Below are 18,377 nucleotides of genomic sequence, written 5' to 3'. Positions count from 1 at the left end.
AAACCTTTCAGACCCGGGTCTGTCTTGCCGGTCGTACACGAACGACATACAGTGTGCTTAGTGCGAGTTTTTTTACGGTCTCGATAGCGTAAAAGTTAGCTCATATTTGTATGAAATGGGATCGTTTGCGTATGTTTGCCGCTAGGGGCGCTGTCCCAACTGCATACAAAATTATGTTAACTTTTACGCTATCGAGAAAGTTAAAAAGCTCGCACTAAGCACACAGATCTCTTCCAGCCGGTCATGTGAAATAGTTGGCGGCTCCTAGGGGTGCTGTTCCAACTGCATACAAAAATGGCTTAACTTTTACGCTATCGAGAACGTTAAGAAACTCACTAAGCACACAGATAATTAAAGCAAACTGAAGGCAAATCAATAGTATTAAGCACTTGTAGTATTGAATTGAATGGAGTTTCAAATTCATCAGGATGCTGGACAGAAAATATTCACAATTGAGCCCAAAAAATATCGAGCTAGACGAAGCTATCGAGCGAACAAGACTAATTGTACCTAAAATAATAGTTTAATGGCACGAAAAAAAAATAGAAAATTAAAACATTTTTTTAAATCATATTTTATTAATTAACACCTTAATACAATTTAATATCACAGACAATTAATTACGGTCCAGTAAAATAACCAAATGAAGGATGTTTACATTTTAGCTTAAAATTGTATTAGTTTTTTTCAAAATTAAATATCACATGAACTGGACAACAAAAAACATTTATCACTGAATTTTCCCATTCATTTATTTATTTCATTTACTTCAGATTTTCCATCCATATTACATTGATTAACATTTCATATAGTATACCAGAATTAAATAAAATTAAACATTAAACCACTCTTCTTTTTTTCAATTGGCAATCCACTTCTTCCGATGCCACTTGCCAGTGTCGAGTTTATGAAAATAGTTCTACTTTTTAGAGTGTGCGACTATCAAATCACACAATAAGGCAGTTCAGAGTGTGCGACTATCAAATCACACAATAAGGATGTCTAAGAACGTGTTATTAAATTAACTAGTTTCATAACAATAAGAATGAATTCATTCGGATATTAGCCTAGTGGAAAACATTCTACTAGGTCGGACTAAAAAAAACGAGGCACACATGAAAACGGTTCGTGACGTCACTATGCAAGGTGTAGACCTGCGAAATGGGGGGGAGAAAGAAAGAAAAAAGATTTTCTTACTAAGCACAGTAATTTCTTTGTTTTTTTTTTTAATATATTTATAATTCTGTATAAATAATGTGTCGTTTTCGCTAAAACTATTTTAAACATTCGTATTTACAAACGACATTAAGTACTCAAAACGCTTGTTAATTTGTCTTGTTTATCTAACAGTAAACTTAATTCTGACGGTACAGTTCTGTTGTTCGCTTTGAGCAACGAACAAATGTTTCGAACGAATTTCTGCGACGGCGTCACATCCGCTTCCTGCATTTTGGTCCACAGCGACAGCGCTTCTTGACAATTGTCGTCGCGTTCTGAAATTTTTTCATTTGTTAGTTGGGGATTTAGGGGGTTGATTCGTTTTAGCGCTCCTACGCACTAGCGGACTTAACCGCCACTAAAAGTGCGTACAATCACAGGCAGTTGCATTTTATTTATTTTTTTATTGCTTAGATGGGTGGACGAGCTCACAGCCCACCTGTAAAGTGGTTACTGAAGCCCATAGGCATCTACAACGTAAATACTTAAGATATAAGTTCTAAGGTCTTAGTATAGTTACAACGGCTGCCCCTACCCTCCAAACCGAAACGCATTACTGCTCCCCCGTCGGTCTTTTATTTACCGATTGAGGCACTACGAAGTCTGCCGGGTCAGCTAGTAAGAGATATATTTGGGCAGATAAAGCCTCAGGTCGCGAACAAAATAGTAAAATTGTGGCACAACCGAAATAATAAGTTGCATAATAATGTCGGAAGATTTGTTGAGATGGATTAAATATACCTCTTTCAACGTTTTAATACGGAATTATATGAATTAATTGTGCATAATTATTCGTTTTTAACGATATCTTCTAAGACTGTATGTGTTTTAAATATAGGATCTCGTTTAGTATTGGTCGGCTGGTCCATCAATAAGAAATTGAATACTTACGATGTACGTCCAACATTAGCTCATATATGTCGTCGACGTTAACCCTCCTGACGTCGCGGGCGCATTCAGCGATACATTCTAAAGCTTTCAACTTCTTCTCGTCAGCGAAACGTTCGCAGCGACGGTACAACGCCTCCGGGTGAAAGTTCACTTTTGGATCGAGGAAGAGCTTTCGAATCGTCTTCTTGTATCCCACTTCGGCTAGTGCCGCTATTAGAGTTAGCTGCAAAGGTAATAATAATTAAATTAATAACTAGTACTAGGGGCTAACCTCTCGGAATCAAAATTCTCAGAGTATTACAACAGCATCGAAGACCGGAGTGTACTGATGGTGAGTTGTTTTGTGAGCCTGCACGGGTGGTACCACCGTCCCTCCTACTTCTGCCGCAAAGCAGTCACGCGTTTCCGTTTGAAGGGCGGGGCAGCCGTTTTAACTATACTGAGACCTTAGAAGTTATATCTCAAGGTGGGTGACGCATTTACGTTGTAGACGTCTATAAGCTCCACTAACCACTTAACACCAAGTGGGCTATGACGTCATCCATCCATCCAAGCAATAATAAAAATGCAATACAATTGAGACGCAGAATTCACATTTCAAGATCTCGAGATTCACATTGTGTTGTCTATGAAATCCGATGATCACTGAACATGGGAGCTCGATCACTGATGCAATTAAATGAATAAAACTGTAGAACAAGGTATAGCTCACTTGAACATCGCTGGCTCCGTGCACCTTCCTGTCGGTATTCAGTATGGTCTGCGCCATTTTATTGAATCTGCTATTACTCCTTTCGTGTATAATGAAATTGTCTTCGGATCTTCCGTCACCCATCGCTTCCAAAATCTTACAAAGCAACTCGTGTTTCAACGGCGTCATGTTGTACTGTTTGGCGAGACGAACGAATTCATTCAGGGCCTCTTCTAAGTTATCACTAGAAATAAATACGAAAAAATATGTACCTATATATTTTTTATCCTGGTAACATTCATACTATAATCTTTTTTTTAATCCTGGTAACATTCATACTCTAATCTTTTTTTATTTTATTTTAGCTTACAGTCCACCTGGCTGTTAAGTGTTTACTAGAGCGCATAGACATCTCCAACGTAAACGCGCCACCCACCATGAGATATGAGTACTAAGGTCTCAGTATAGTTACAACGGCGAGTTACTTGCCAATAGAAATCAACTCACTTCTTCAAGTGCACGCGCACCAACGGACCGAGAAGCACGTTGTTGGGCTTGCAGTAACGCAACGCCGTCAGCGTCTCCAACATCTTGCGTACGTCTTCGGGGGAGCCATTGGCCGCGGTCGCGTCTAACAGACGCCAGCAATTCATTATTATACCGCGACCACCTATGATGCGTCTGGAAGTAAAGGTTATTAAATCGATTATCTATATATTAATACGTGAAGCAAAAACTTTGTACCCCTTTTTAAGAAAATTGCCCGGACGGAGGAGTATGAAATTTCCCACACTTATAGAGAATATAGAGAAGGAGTGCAGAACGTTGATATTTTTTTTTTACTTATGCATGAAAAATACATTATTTCAATTTAACAAAAATCTTACACACACTACCACGTATTTGTCACACACGCATGCATACTATTTGTTTACTGTCAAATTTTTCTTATTCCATATAGTCTGTAGTGAAATTGAGAATAGTATAAATATTTTTTGTCTTTATTAATACTTGCCTAAAGTGTAGTCTTAGCGAAATCTGTGATTATAGAAGTAGTCTTTGACAATAGAATCATAATAGTGTACCAACTTATAATTTCAATTAATTATAGTCGAATTTCGACTACCGGGGCAATACTAGTTAAAGTTAAAAAGCTTATTAAAAGTTATTAAGCTTATTAAACTGGTGGCATAAGATTAGTTAAAACATTTTGACGCTGGCCGGAAGTCAACTTTTAAAAATGTTTATAGCATCTACAATGCAAGAGGAATCCCAGCTCGGAGCTGTTGACTTGTTGACTTTTTCACTTTTACTTTCATTACGAAAGCAACCGTATGAGGCCTTCGACCTTTCGGCCTTTAAAGTAGCTCTTTCAAACGCGAATAGTGTGCGTGACCGACCTCTTCTTTGACTGTTCGTTCAATAATTCCGTGGCTTGTTTAATTCTCTTCCTGTAAACCATCAGCGTGGCAAAGTCGATAACTTTAAATTCGTCCAAAGTGAAATTCGGGGACGTCTTGTTCAGATCCGCTAGGGTGAGCTCGGCTAGCTCCAGCTCTCCTAGTTTCACGTGAAGATCGAATATTGATGCTTTCATACCCGCAGACAAGAATACCTGGAAGGATAAATGTATTTTTTACTTTTTACAAAACACTCTTACTGAGAGATCTTAGGGGTAGGCAGCGGCTTGGTTCTGTCCCTGACATTATTGAAGTAACCACTCATCAAAGTAATTGATAATGCTATTCATAAAGCTATATAATTTTTATTAACAAACCTAAAGGACGTAAGGTGAAAAATTAGTATTGTAGCCGAAAAAAATATCTTAAAACAGAATAAAATTAATAAGTTCATTTAATATTTCGCGTCAAACCGGAAAGCAGCATATTCATGATGTTTGATTGCGCGCTCGGTGAATCATAGTATGTAATATATTATTTATTATTATTTAATACTATATTTGACCTACAGTTTTAACCGCGTTATACTTGTTAATTATAGAATTATACATATTATATCCATGTCTCTTTGGTCCATAAACTTCCAATCGATACCTGGCCATGTCCAGAACACCTCTTCTGTCATGTTAAAAAGTATCTTAGTATTCAAATCGGTTGGGTTGCTATTGCGCGATTTAGCATAACAAACATTCACATTTGTGATACCTACTCATATAGATTCTTATGTCAGGAATAAACGGCAGGCTCTTCTCACTGGCCGCTTTTGTTTTTTAGCATGATTATCTTACAATGGATATATTTATTTATATTCACTTATAGATATATTTAAAAGTCAATAGCCGTGCGTTGTGTCCTCCCAAAAACTCTATTACGCAGATTGGGGGGAATAGGGACTAGGGCTAGAATAGGGATAAATCTGGATTGTTACAATGCTTTTGTGAGATTTAAATTTGTTGAATTGAAGAGGACTTTTCTTTAGTATTTATAATGATAATATGTTTTTCTTGATTCTGCTTTTTTTTCCCTACCTATGCTGATAACCTTGAGAGACTATTTCAGCTTCGCCCTAACGTTTGTAGGTGAGCTCACGGGTCTCAAACCTGACGACGATGCTAACACGAACCCTAGCTAGAGTCGTGCTTCGCAGAATCTACTATCGGATCGGAAACGCGACCCACTGAGAAGATCCGGCGAGAAACTCAGTGGGCTGTATCTGAGTGATTCTGCTGTACCTTATTACCAATACCAACCACAACCAGTTCTTGATAATGGTCATATTACGCTCTACTGGGACCGATCTATTATAACGATTAGGTATATTGTTGCTAATAAACCTGATATTGTGATAATAGATCGATCTGCGCGTCGAGCAGTGTTGGTTGATATCACCATTCCTCATGACGAGAACCTCGTGAAGGCAGAAAAGGACAAATTAATAAAATATTTAGACCTGGTCCACGAGACTACCGCCATGTGGCATGTTGATTCAACCATCATTGTTCCAATAGTTGTGTCGGTACACGGCTTGATAGCGAAAAGTTTCGATCAACATCTTAAGAAACTTTCGTTATCCAGCTGGGTTAAGGGCCTAATACAGAAAGCAGTTATCCTCGATACTGCACGCATTGTGAGGAGGTTTCTCACTCTGGAGTCCTAACCACTGGTGGCTTGTGTCGTAGACACCGCCATCAGCGGCAATCTATTTTTATATAGTGGTTTTTTTTAAATTGTACTTTTAATATCTTTTTAAAAAAATATTATGTAATTAATAAGATTTTAAATAAATATAAATAAATAATAAAATATAAATATTTACTAACAATCACGCCACGTTAACTGGTCCCGTGATAAATTCGTAGAGCTGGTGTTACAGGTACCAGATAACGGAAATAAATGTAAGATTTTTATTATACACATACATATATTTGAGTCGTCTATTATCAAAGGCGGCAATCTGACTTTTGGACAATGATTGGTAAATCAGAAAAACGAATTATTGACTTTGTATTCCATTGGCAGTCACAAAACTCTTCGGAACGACATCTTAGATAAATAACAGGTTAACTATTAACCTTTATTTAATGCAGGTTTTGAACCGTATTCTTTGAAGGAGACGATTATATTTAAATAAATCTGTATTGACATATCAATAAAATTTTTTTGTCCAAATGTACAGATTGCCGCCTTTGATAATAGACGACTCATTTAATATACATCCATAACCCTGGAAAAGACCTTTATGTTTATCATACAAATATCTTCCCTTGGCGGGATTCGAATCCGCGACCCCCGTATGTAGTGACCATGTCACTTACCACTACACCAGACGGCCGTTTATGAATACTAAATAGTTTAATTTAGTCATCAGAATTTTGTAACTGATTAAAGATATTGAAAAGTTAATTACCTAAAGGTAAGTAGGGTTACCTACCTAACAACTAAACAATGCCAGCCCTATCGAAAAACACTATTGTCCCCATACGTGACCCGATTCACCCCAAAAGCCAAAGTGAATCCGGATACGATAGTATTTTTTTAAAGTTTATGTGTATATTTTTCAATGAACTATGTATAATAATGCAGCGTATATGAAAATTTTAACCTCCGCAATCATTTTAATCCCAATTTTATTGATATTATCTTAAGAAAAACCACTGAAAATTTGTGTTGGAATTGGAAAGTGCCCTGATTACCCCCAATCTACTGTACTTAGATTTTCTTCTTTCATTCACCTCAAAATCGAGATGGTTTAGGAAAAGTCCAAAGAGCAGCCATAAAATTATTATAATTTTAATTCGGATTATTTTCAATAGACGACGTGCCAAGTCCACAGGGTCTATTCGCAGCTTACTAAAAAATAACATATTCACATACTCCTTCCTTCTGACATTTCTCAGCAACCTCCTTCGCAGCTTTGAGATTCCCTTCTTTACAATATTGCTGCAGGAGTCTCCTTAAGACGCCGCGCGTGTTCATATTCTTCGCTTCCAATTCGCTCAAGTGAGCCCTTAACGATGCTTCATTCATGTTTTTCTGGAACATACTCAAAATATTAATTGATATGACCGTTTTAAGAGCAGATACGTTTTAAGTTAGTTAGTTTAGGACGCTTAAATAAAAGCGACTCTAAATAAAATAATAAAATGTTTATTTTATGTAAAAATGTACAATCTGGTTGTAATAACGGGGATCATGGCCTCCTAGATTTCTTAGCGCGTGACGGAACCAAATGTTCCGCTAAAAGTGTAAGAGTGTTACATAATAAGATGTGTTTTTTTGTATTTATTATTATAGAGACGACAAAACTCAAACATAAATAGTAGAGGTATAAGTGGCGTATTGTGGGCCCGCACGGGTAGGTATCGCGGTTCTGCCTATTGCTGTCGGGGAGTAACAGGGTAAAATTGAGGTTCCGTCTTCTCTAACGAAGTCTTCTCTTTTGTAGGCAGCGGCTTGGCTCTGCCCCTGGCATTACTGTAGCCCACGGGCGACGGTAACCACTCACCATCAGGTGGGCCGTAGGCTCGTCTGCCTACAAGGGCAATAAATAATAAAAAAAACGACGGAATTCAAGTGTTCTGTGGTCTCCAATAATAACTTGTCATAAGGCGGACACCCAGTGCAACGAGAAACACTTAAAATTCGTAATGCAGTTAATTAACAATGACTCACAGGATGGGGCGGCTGGTGCGCGAACATCTCGCCGTCGTCGACCAGCGTCTCGTCGGTTATCTCGGCGAGGCCGCTCCTGAATCGTTCGATCTCGGCATCGCTGTGCGTATTCGGTAAACGAGACACGCAATAATCGGAAGCCGATGTGGAAATTTTTAAATTTTCATTTTTCAATTCCTGTCGACAAAAATCAATAATCCGATCGTTCGATTGTGGACGTTTCGATTCGAATAATTTCTTTCATTGAATTTATCGAAATTTGTCTGTTGGACCACGAATTGAAAATATTAATTAAAATCAACTAAACATTAATCAATTAATTAATCAACTTAATATCTCTCATTTTTGTAAATGTTATTTATTGGTAAATAGTTGAATAAACCCATCCAGATTGTACAATAATAAAATTTCCGAAAAACCTGTAATTTCAACGCGAAAACTCCGAACACTGATGAATAATATTACCTGCACCAAAGTAAAAAAATCCGTGAGATCCTCCATAATCTTCTTGTGATTGATGAAGCAACAGAGAAATCTCCCGATCCAGTCTTTATTCTCCGAGCCCTTTTTTAAAACGTCCTCTAGTATGTGAACCGTCGACTTTACATCACCGTTCGTCAAATAACCTCTAAGCAATGGTTTTAAAATTATTTCCACATCGACTTTGCCATTAAAAAGTTCACCTGCAAAATGAATGTGTTTTATTAATGATGAGGCATACCGGGAAAGCCTCGCGACGACTTGGCTATCTATTCCTATAGCCGACCAAAAATTTTCTAATACAATTAAGGAATCGCACTACACTAACACTTTATAAAATTTATTAAGGTACACTTAACGCAAATTCATTAAGTGTGACGTCATTTGGGGTCAAAATAAACCTTAACATAGTCATAAGCTAATCTACAAACTAATATACAGGGTGGCCCATAAGTCCTTTGAAAAGTAAAATTTGAATAAAACGAACAGGGCGCGCGTGAGCGGTGCAGGGGAAGCGGGGGGAGTAACTTCGGTTTCTGGGAATTTAGTCGCGATGGAGCGTTTTACCGGAGCGGACCGTGCGTTTTGTGTGCGCGAGTTTTATAAAAACGACAATTCGGCAACCGTTGCGCGGCGTAAATTTCGAGAACACAAAGGTTTACACAACTTTGACGACACTCCAACTCTTCAAACGATTAAGAACTGGGTTGCTAAGTTCGAGGAGACCGGTTCGACGTTAGATAAACCGCGGCTGGGTCGCCCAAGGACGTCACGTACGGAACAAAACATAGACACAGTGACACAGTCTATTCGCGAAAATCCGACACAGTCAACTCGTAAGCGCGCCAGAGCATTAAACGTATCCAGGACATCGTTACAACGGATTTTGAAGAAAGATTTACATATGCACCCTTACAAAATTCAGTTGGTTCAAGAATTAAAGGAAACTGACGGTATTCAAAGACAAAATTATGCGAATGAAATGTTGAATCGGTTTACTTCCTTCAATAACATAATGTTCTCTGACGAGGCTCATTTCCATCTTAACGGGCATGTTAGTAAACAAAATTGCCGCTATTGGAGCCCCATCAATCCAAAACTTAAACATCAGAAGCCCTTACATAGTCCGAAAGTGACTGTTTGGGCCGCTATGTCAGCCCATGGTATCCTAGGGCCTTACTTCTTTGAGGATGGCAGAGGGCGCGCAGTTACTGTTACGTCGGAGCGATATGTGGCTATGATCGAAGAGTTTTTCATACCAGAATTGCAAAACTTTTCAGGCTTTAATGCCAGGACGTGGTTTCAACAGGATGGGGCCACTTCTCACACCTCTAACACTGCTATGCCCGTTATCCGTCAACTTTTTCCTGGCAAAGTTATCTCTAAGAGAGGAGACATTTCCTGGCCTCCACGTAGTCCAGATCTGACCCCGATGGATTTTTTTTTGTGGGGCTACCTTAAGGCTAAAGTATACGACACAAACCCGCGGTCAATTGAGGCCCTAAAAGAAAACATCCACAGAGAAATGACAAGCATTTCAGCAGTGACGTGCCGCGCAGTCATCGACAATTTTAGACGTCGTTTGCAAGAGTGCCGTGATCGCAACGGATTACATTTAGGAGATGTTATTTTCAAAAAATAATTCCCGTTTTTTAAGCTTTTTATGTAAATAAAAATTTAATTCATAATGTAATTAGTATTATTTTAATAATTTTTTTTCATATCAAAGGACTTATGGGCCACCCTGTACATTGATTAGTCGTCACACATAATATATCCCTTTGGACTACTTTTCACGCATTTCTTATTGCGTATAGCTATTATTATTTGACTAACGCCTGAATCGCGCTAACGATATTTTCAAGATCACCTTTATATATTTAGAAAATTTTCGCGTTCACATAACGTCCGGACTGTCGAGCGATTGAAATTGCACCGATGGTCCGAAGGGCATTCTATGCTTGTTTAAAATATGCAAGATTATTTTGAACATTTCTTAAGCACTGGTAAGCACTGGCAGGACGTCTTGTGAGTCCGCACGGGTAGGTACCATCACCCTGCCTATTTCTGCCGTGAAGCAGTAATGCGTTTCGGTTTGAAGGGCGGGGCAGCTGTTGTACTGTTAAAACGGAAACCTTAGAACTCACATCTCAAGGTAAGTGGCGGCATTTACGTTACAGATGTCTATGGGCTCCGGTAACCACTTAACATCAGGTGGGCCGTGAGCTCGTCCAACAACATAAGCACTAAAAAGAAAAAAGCACGATTAAGGCATTTATAACGCTCCCACTATAGTATTATTATTGGTGTTCTACTGAATTCGTCTTCTGAGATAGGCGGCAGGGTTTTATACTATAATAATTATATCTATGGGCACTAACTTAACAAAAGCTAGTTCCACTACCTAAACACTAAAAAAAAGCAGACGCGCCGACTTTGAACCAGTCAAGACTCACATATCTCACTAGCAGCCCGTACTTGCCCGGTGTTCAGGAGGCTCTCCATCATGGGAGTCAGCACCGTCGTCACCGTCAGACCGGCGTCGAGGAACTTCTTCATCAAGTTCTGTGGCGACGTGAAACTCACGAATGGGAGCGTGTACGACATTATCGTCTCGTAGTCAGGTTTGACGTCCATTTCGATCATTGTCGACAATACGCTCATTATACCTGTGTATTAAAATTGTCGGTTAGATACTCAATTCAATGGTCTAATTATTTTAAATATATTACTATTCTAACACAGAATCTAACACAGGGCAAAAACATTTAATTTGCTCGGTAATTATTAATTTAGTCTGTTTTTAGTGGTGGGGGGTAATCGACAAATAACAAAGACAGTTCATGACGTCAACACGATTAAAAGTGGACATGTAATTTTTTTTAATTTAAATTGTTACACCATCCTGCAATTAACTTCGATTACATTTTAACAAACACTTTTATTTTTAATGATCACACAATAAGCATCACCCGGGCTATTATTATAATTTTGAGGGTTTTACAAATGAAACCTGAACGTGCTATTATTATCTTAGGGCTATTCACGGTGGATTCATCTATTGATGTAGGAACAAGTGTATTTTTATCAGTTTCAATACATACCTTTCTCTCCGTAGCTCTTAGAATTAGTGATCAAGATTGGCCAAAAATAATGGGGCCTGAGAGGCATTCCCAGCTGTTTCATTCTCGTGAATAAATCCAAAGAGAGTGGTATTTTCCCTAGTTGAAGAGCTGCCTCCGTAGCATTGTGGAGAGCTATTGGATTTCTGCCTGATGCCATCAGTTCTTGTGTTATTAATCCTATTACGCTGGATGGCTGTAATATAGTACTATAAATGTACAAAGGATTTTTAGTGTAATATAAGGGGATGATGGAGAAGTAGCGGCAGTATAGCTATAAAACCCATAACTACTGAAAATTGTACTAAGATATGGTGACTATGGTGGTGGTACTATTTATTTAACAATGAATTGAAGACCTGAGTGAATGAAGGGGTTAAGTATCATTATTAAGATTTTTGAGTTTTTACATTGAATGAAGAGGTGTTATTTACCTATAAACCATATTAGACCTTAAAACTTCGGGTTTAAAGGCTATATTTAGAAATTGCATGTGATGAAGGAGTTAAGTACAAAGAAAAAGTACAAGTAACAAAAGTTTGTTGACCGTTTTCTTAAAATTAACAATATGTATCATATCAACTTCATCCAGTCATGTATTCAATTGTCTACCAGGCATTTCTAAGCCATTCATCTGAGTGTGATGAATGTTTATGACATAATACCATCAACGTACGATAGAGAGAGAGAGAGAGAATATACTTTATTGCACACCAAAGGTCGATTAGTATTATAATTCATGAAATCGATGTTTTTAATATATTTCAGTGCTATTACATTTAATACTTATTGCAACACTAAAGGGATCCAAGAACCCGTACTGACCTTCGATTGTTTCTTATTATTAACACACTGGCTACAGAAATCTAACGAATAATACGATAAATGTTATTATCGTTATTTACAACATTAGAAGCACAAGATGCACGTTTTAAATTGTGATAAGCACTTATGCATTAAATATGTATGTATAAACAAAAAATAAAATTAAGAGATACTACACACACATACAGCAATGTGCTTTTAAGGTCTTAAATATTAAGTAATTCATTCAATGCTGTTACACACCATTGCAGCTTTAACACAATCCCTGACCAGACTCCGGCCGTGCAGTCCTTGGTCATCTTTAGGACCAAACGAAGGTAATGGAAGACACTTATATATCTCCAGAGCTGCCATAGGATGATTTTGAAAGACTAGTAATGTACATACACTCTGCATGTATGGTGATATTGATGGTGTCTGTAATGTCACTTCTGGAAGATATTTGAGGACCTAAAAAGAAAATTTTATTTTACGAAGCAAAGCTTAAATATGTAGATCACAGCCCACCTAGAGTTAAATGGCTACTGCAGCCGATCAACATTACCACCTTGATACTATTCCATTGTCTCACCCTTCAAAACATTTTGCATTCCAAATGAGTGCTTTACAGCAGAAATATGCAGGCCAAAACTACTTATTTGTCCATACTTATTAGTATGGCCATATTATTATATGGCCATTAGAAAACACGAAGTTACAACAAAAATAATAAAGTTTACAGTATGTGAAACATACACAGCCATTGCCTATTACTGAGCTAATAATTCGATAGGTATTTCCTGGTGGTAGGACCTGTTGTGATACTGGTGGTAGGACCTGTTGTGAGTCCGCGCGGGTAGGTACCACCGCCCTGCCTATTTCTGCCGTGAAGCAGTAATGCGTTTCGGTTTGAAGGGTGGGGCAGCCGTTGTAACTATACTGAGACCTTACAACTTATATCTCAAGGTGGGTGGCGCATTTACGTTGTAGATGTCTATGGGCTCCAGTAACCACTTAACATCAGGTGGGCTGTGAGCAGCCACCCATCTAAGCAATTTAAAAAAAAAAAAAAAAAATTTCAGACAGTATAGTCATTGTTCATTTGTGTGTTTATTAGATAAAATATTCTGAAGATACATTAAGATTTATGATGTAATTAACACTGAATATCTAAGGACATCTGGTATAAGACATTTTGTAAGCTTACATTACCGGAAACAAAAATACTATACCTGAGGTATTGTTTTATAACTTCCAACAACAGCTAGGGTCTTCACAATCTCCATAATATGCCTTTCCTCAAACTGAAACCCATTTTTTATTGTCTGATCCATTTCCTTCAGGAGTGGACCATCCTCTTTATTCCAGGCTAATGCATGAGCAACAGCAGTGTATGTGTCGATTGATTGTTTCAGTTTAACGGATTTCATCATTGTCAATACTTCTTGAATGTTTTGAAGATTACTGTAAATTATATTTCTTTATTATGGGAAGATAAAAATGTATTATATTTTTATTCAAAGTGCTTAACTGTAGAAGCTGTTAATATTATACAATATAATTCAGATTTAAGCCTTATGTCTTAAGTTAAGGGCCAGGACACTAGTTGTGATTTCTATGAGCTCTACCAATTCTTAAAACTAGATGGGCTCCGAGCTTGTCTGCCTATCTAGAGCAACAAAAATTTTTCATCATAGGCTAGTCACAATATATATATTTAAATAATTTTTAATATACATTTAACACAATAGTTTCAATTTAAGTAGAAAAGACAAAACAGTTTAATTAAGTAATTAAGTGAAGAAGTCTTCTTTGTCAATCAATTTATTTTTAGTGTTTTAAAAAAATATTATTTTGTTTTTTCACTTTTAAACAATGCAAAAAAGAATATTTGAAAGTAAAATGACACATAATAAATATAAATCTTGATCATTTTTACCACTGGACACAAACACCAGTAATAATAATTTGATACCCGGGCCCTGAATTCATTAGAATAGATAAAGCTTTCAATTTAATTGTACAAACAAAGCTTGAAAGATTATCACCTCAGCGAATTAAGAATACATCACAGAGAGACCAAGACACACTCTGTATTCTTGTTAAGCAGTATGTTCACATTTAATTGTAATAGTTATATTTTTTATATTGTATGTTATGTTACTGTTATTCAAACATAATATATGTACTATGTTCTATTATTTTATTATGAACTTTTATTATGAACTAATACATGATGGGTAACAAATCATTTCACTTTTTGTCTGTCTTTATACAATCCGCACTTAGCAATATTTTTATTAAAAGGACAAGTACCCTCACTAATGCGCTACAGTTTGTTTTATTATGCTAGAAACTGCAACACATTCTTCAATTTCAACATCGGTACATTAGAACCAAATGTACCACTAGCCTACAGACAAAATCAGTATACATCAAACCAAACTTACCATGCCTTTCCTTGGCCTATAATCAGTGAATTGAATATATCCTCGGTAGCAGGCAAGTTCTGTGCTTTCATATTAGACAATACTTCGGTTGCTTGATTTAGATCACCCGCCTGGAATTATTTAATTTATTTATAAAACAAATTCAGCATTGATGTATCATATTATTAAGGCACCAGTATATAAGTAATCAACGATAAATAAATCACACAAAATTGTCTGGGTTGAAACTAGGATTCCCTGCATTAAGAGAGCCAGAAACCCCTATACATAGTTATGTGCATTTAAAAATATAGATATGCTAGTAAATCTGCTCACACAAAGTTAGATCAACAGTACAGAAACACATAAATATTTATCCTTATCAAAATACATATACTAACTGTAGCATAAATGGTTTGCTTTCAATTTTCGAAGTCGTCGTGGCCTAAAGGATAAGACGTCCGGTGCATTCGTGTTGAAGCGATGCATCGGTGTTCGAATCCCGCAGGCGGGTACCAATTTTTCTAATGAAATACGTACTCAACAAATGTTCACGATTGACTTCCACGGTGAAGGAATAACATCGTGTAATCAAATCAAACCCGCAAAATTATAATTTGCGTAATTACTGGTGGTAGGACCTCTTGTGACTCCGCACGGGTGGGTACCACCGCCCCGCCTATTTCTGCCGTGAAGCAATAATGCGTTTCGGTTTGAAGGGTGGGGCAGCCGTTGTAACTACACTGAGACCTTAGAACTTATATCTCAAGGTGTGTGGCGCATTTACGTTGTAGATGTCTATGGGTTCCAGTAACCACTTAACACCAGGTGGGCTGCGAGCTCGTCCACACATCTAGGCAATAAAAAAATAAAAAAAATACAGCACTATCTAACCCAACCCAGACACTGAAGTATCATGTCAATGAACTAGCTTATACTGCATTCTGTTAGAAACATAAAGCTCATAAATAATAATAATAATAAATTTATAATAAAATAATAACAAAAACCTGCTAATCAATCCAAAGAGAATTTATGACTTTTAGCAAATTAAAATTATTACCTCCCCTAGGGCTCTTATGATCAACTCATAAGTAGTGATGTTTGGTTTTACAGGCAGCATTTTGTTGATAAATGTAGTCACTACAATTGTTCTATTATTTGCTATATATGCTTGCAACAACTCATTGTAATGATCCACTTGAAATTTCGTATGGGGCCTGTGTAGTTCCAATAAGAAAAAATAATTAAATTCAGGTTTTATGTGGCAATAATCAGAAAATTTCATTTAAAGAAGAGGTTAATAATTTGTCTCTATACAATAACAGCATTCTATAAAAATCATTCTATTTACTACTACAGATTAATCAATTTGATAATTATTATATTAAAATGAGTCAATTGTTTTAAAATAATGTTTGAATTTCAATGTTAACATACAGGTAATAGCATAGGCTCACTTTAAAGTATTCCAAACTAATTCAACTAAAGCCATCCGGGCTGAAGGGGTTTCGTCAGGTAGTAATTCCGTGCAGCACCTAAGCAGTAGCAAACCTTGTTTTTTGGTTGAAAAATTCATTTCTTTTACTCTGTTTATAACTCTCATTAAATCATTCTTGTATACTCTATTTTTCTGATGTATATCGGTGGATAATCCAGCTATTAATTTCTCTAAAAGTTCTTCAGATGACATTCTATCAGTATTCTTCAGAAATTCAGTAGAGACTGTTTGTAAAATATTTCCGCGACCGCTTGATAGGTTCACAGAACATTTATTGATTGCTGCATTTGAGATGCGCCTATAAAGATTAAGCAATTAGTTCTCGTTGCGTAGTTTACTTGGTTTTAATTTGTAATTTTAGAAATTAAATTCTAACCTTTGTGCATGGGATCGACACGGACATCCAATATTTGCCCGATTCGTTTGAATATTTTTAAAGAACTTAGCTCTATGGGAGTTCATAATCCTAATTCCTTGACGAGTCCACATCATATTATTCTTGTTCTAAGTACTGCGACTGAATTTTATCCCAATGTATTTACAAAATTTAGAAAACTTATGGTAGGTACCTACACTGGTAGAATTTTTATTCAACGATTGAAAATTTGGTTGTATAAAATGTCACAATAAATCAAATGTCAAATTTTTGTAGTATTTCTATTTTTCTACATGAAAAGGCAAAGACATCACAACATACTGCCGGATAGCTCACCTACAAGCTCGGCGAATCTAGAATAACCTCTCGAGGTTACTAGATTAAGTAAAAAAAAATTTGATTAATTCATGAAATTAAAAAAAGTGAGATGAGATGATATGGGATGAAATATAATCTCAGTAAAATGGTGGTTATTTACTGAGACTTTTTCAGTGGACTTTTTGAAGGATCCCGAGAAGCTATGTCTAGTGGCTTTGTTTCATTTTCGCACAATTTTGCACTTTCACAGAATATAGCATAAACGCAGTCTGGATGAAAACAAAAAGAAGTGAAAATAAATTGAATAGAATGAGAAGATATTTATCTAGATTGTCTAAAGAGATTGTCTCTCTTTATTTCCCCTCTATATTTAATAAATTATTTTTTATAGGATACTGTAAAAACTGTAAACTCACTCACTAATTCTGTTTAAGATGAAATTACATTTTGGGGTCGACCTGAGTTCCAAAGTGTTCATATAACTATCCGATGCTCCCACAGTTTAAATGAGAGTATAAATCATTTCGTCTTATCCTCAATTTAAAAAAAAAAATCATTCAATGCATGTCATTTTCAATGCATTTCATTTTTCCACAATTGTTCTTTTTCATAAAAACTAAATGGTTAGATAAGAAGCCTCTTTCTTTCTTTGTTTTTCTTTTTGTCAAGAATCTTTTTGCCAACACGAATTCGCTCAGATATACATAGTTTGTACATAATTTTCCTATTACTCTCTACTATGTCTTCTTTTTTGTGTGTACATAAATAAATAAATAAAGTAAATAAAAATAGTTGAAAAATAACAAAAGTAATCGCAAACTAATTTAGATTATGGTATGTAGTGGAGTTTTAATTAATGGTTACAAGACATGTGCACTTTATTTTGCCCCGGTGCTCTTTCAATTGATACGAAAATCTATTTTGAGGGTAGCCCTTCTCAAACTCAATCTAGCAACTCTGAAGAAATGTCAACGTTCAGCATTGTCAAATTTCAATTCTAGTGTACGAATCGTGGATGTGGTTTGTGCTGTGTTTTTTGTTTTGACTGTTTTGAGTGGATGTTAGACATTGTAATTTGCGATTGTCATGTGGTAAGTTTGTCTACTATTTGTACAACTTTAAAATAAATGAATATTTTTCGTAAGAGATATGCGTGTTTGGTTAGTATTTGCACAATTGTCATCAAGTTGCCGTTATTTGACGGGTAGCGCCATCGCCCAAGCTTGCTGTCGGCGATCGGCTCCACCTCAACGAAACGTGACGATTAGAAGTCGATTCTAATTTTTAATTTAATTATTACATGTTACATACGCTCAAATACAATGATCCAGTTTGTGATCACCTGATGACCTAACCCTTAAAGAATTTAGCCCTGCGGTAACCAGTTTACAAAGTAAAGTTGTACTTTACGTTGT

General features: G+C 36.5%; 2 protein-coding genes across 3 annotated transcripts in view; one reads left to right on the top strand and one right to left on the bottom strand.

The window, feature by feature from the left end:
* Nucleotides 1-916: 916 nt before the first annotated feature.
* LOC114242854 (leucine-rich PPR motif-containing protein, mitochondrial) lies at nucleotides 917-16,895 on the bottom strand. Of its 2 annotated transcripts, none has more exons than XM_089727889.1 (16): nucleotides 16,645-16,895; nucleotides 16,228-16,549; nucleotides 15,831-15,987; nucleotides 14,789-14,898; nucleotides 13,571-13,802; nucleotides 12,603-12,809; nucleotides 11,517-11,730; nucleotides 10,869-11,081; nucleotides 8,398-8,615; nucleotides 7,933-8,109; nucleotides 7,135-7,293; nucleotides 4,201-4,415; nucleotides 3,308-3,481; nucleotides 2,822-3,044; nucleotides 2,110-2,332; nucleotides 917-1,493 (listed from the first exon to the last, which is right to left on the bottom strand). In XM_089727889.1, the coding sequence occupies exons 1-16, from the start codon at nucleotides 16,652-16,654 to the stop codon at nucleotides 1,306-1,308; spliced, it is 3,042 nt and encodes a 1,013-aa protein (XP_089584015.1). In that variant the 5' UTR covers nucleotides 16,655-16,895; the 3' UTR covers nucleotides 917-1,305. The 2 variants fall into 2 exon arrangements, with proteins under 2 accessions (XP_089584015.1, XP_089584014.1); XM_089727888.1 differs by having other exon boundaries at nucleotides 16,228-16,566; nucleotides 16,645-16,874.
* Nucleotides 16,896-17,911: 1,016 nt separating this feature from the next.
* Nucleotides 17,912-18,377, top strand: part of Arf51F (ADP-ribosylation factor 6) — a 43,294-nt gene continuing 42,828 nt past the window's right edge. The window contains exon 1 of the mRNA XM_028174063.2: nucleotides 17,912-18,053. The gene's annotated coding sequence lies outside the window, so the exon portion shown is untranslated. The remainder of the gene's footprint in view (nucleotides 18,054-18,377) is intronic.

The sequence above is a fragment of the Bombyx mandarina genome, chromosome 05, assembly GCF_030267445.1.
Source record: "Bombyx mandarina strain Sakado chromosome 05, ASM3026744v2".
Lineage (NCBI taxonomy): Eukaryota > Metazoa > Arthropoda > Insecta > Lepidoptera > Bombycidae > Bombyx > Bombyx mandarina.
The sequence above is the reverse complement of the archived record's forward strand: the minus strand, read 5'-3'. Positions and strand labels throughout refer to the sequence as shown.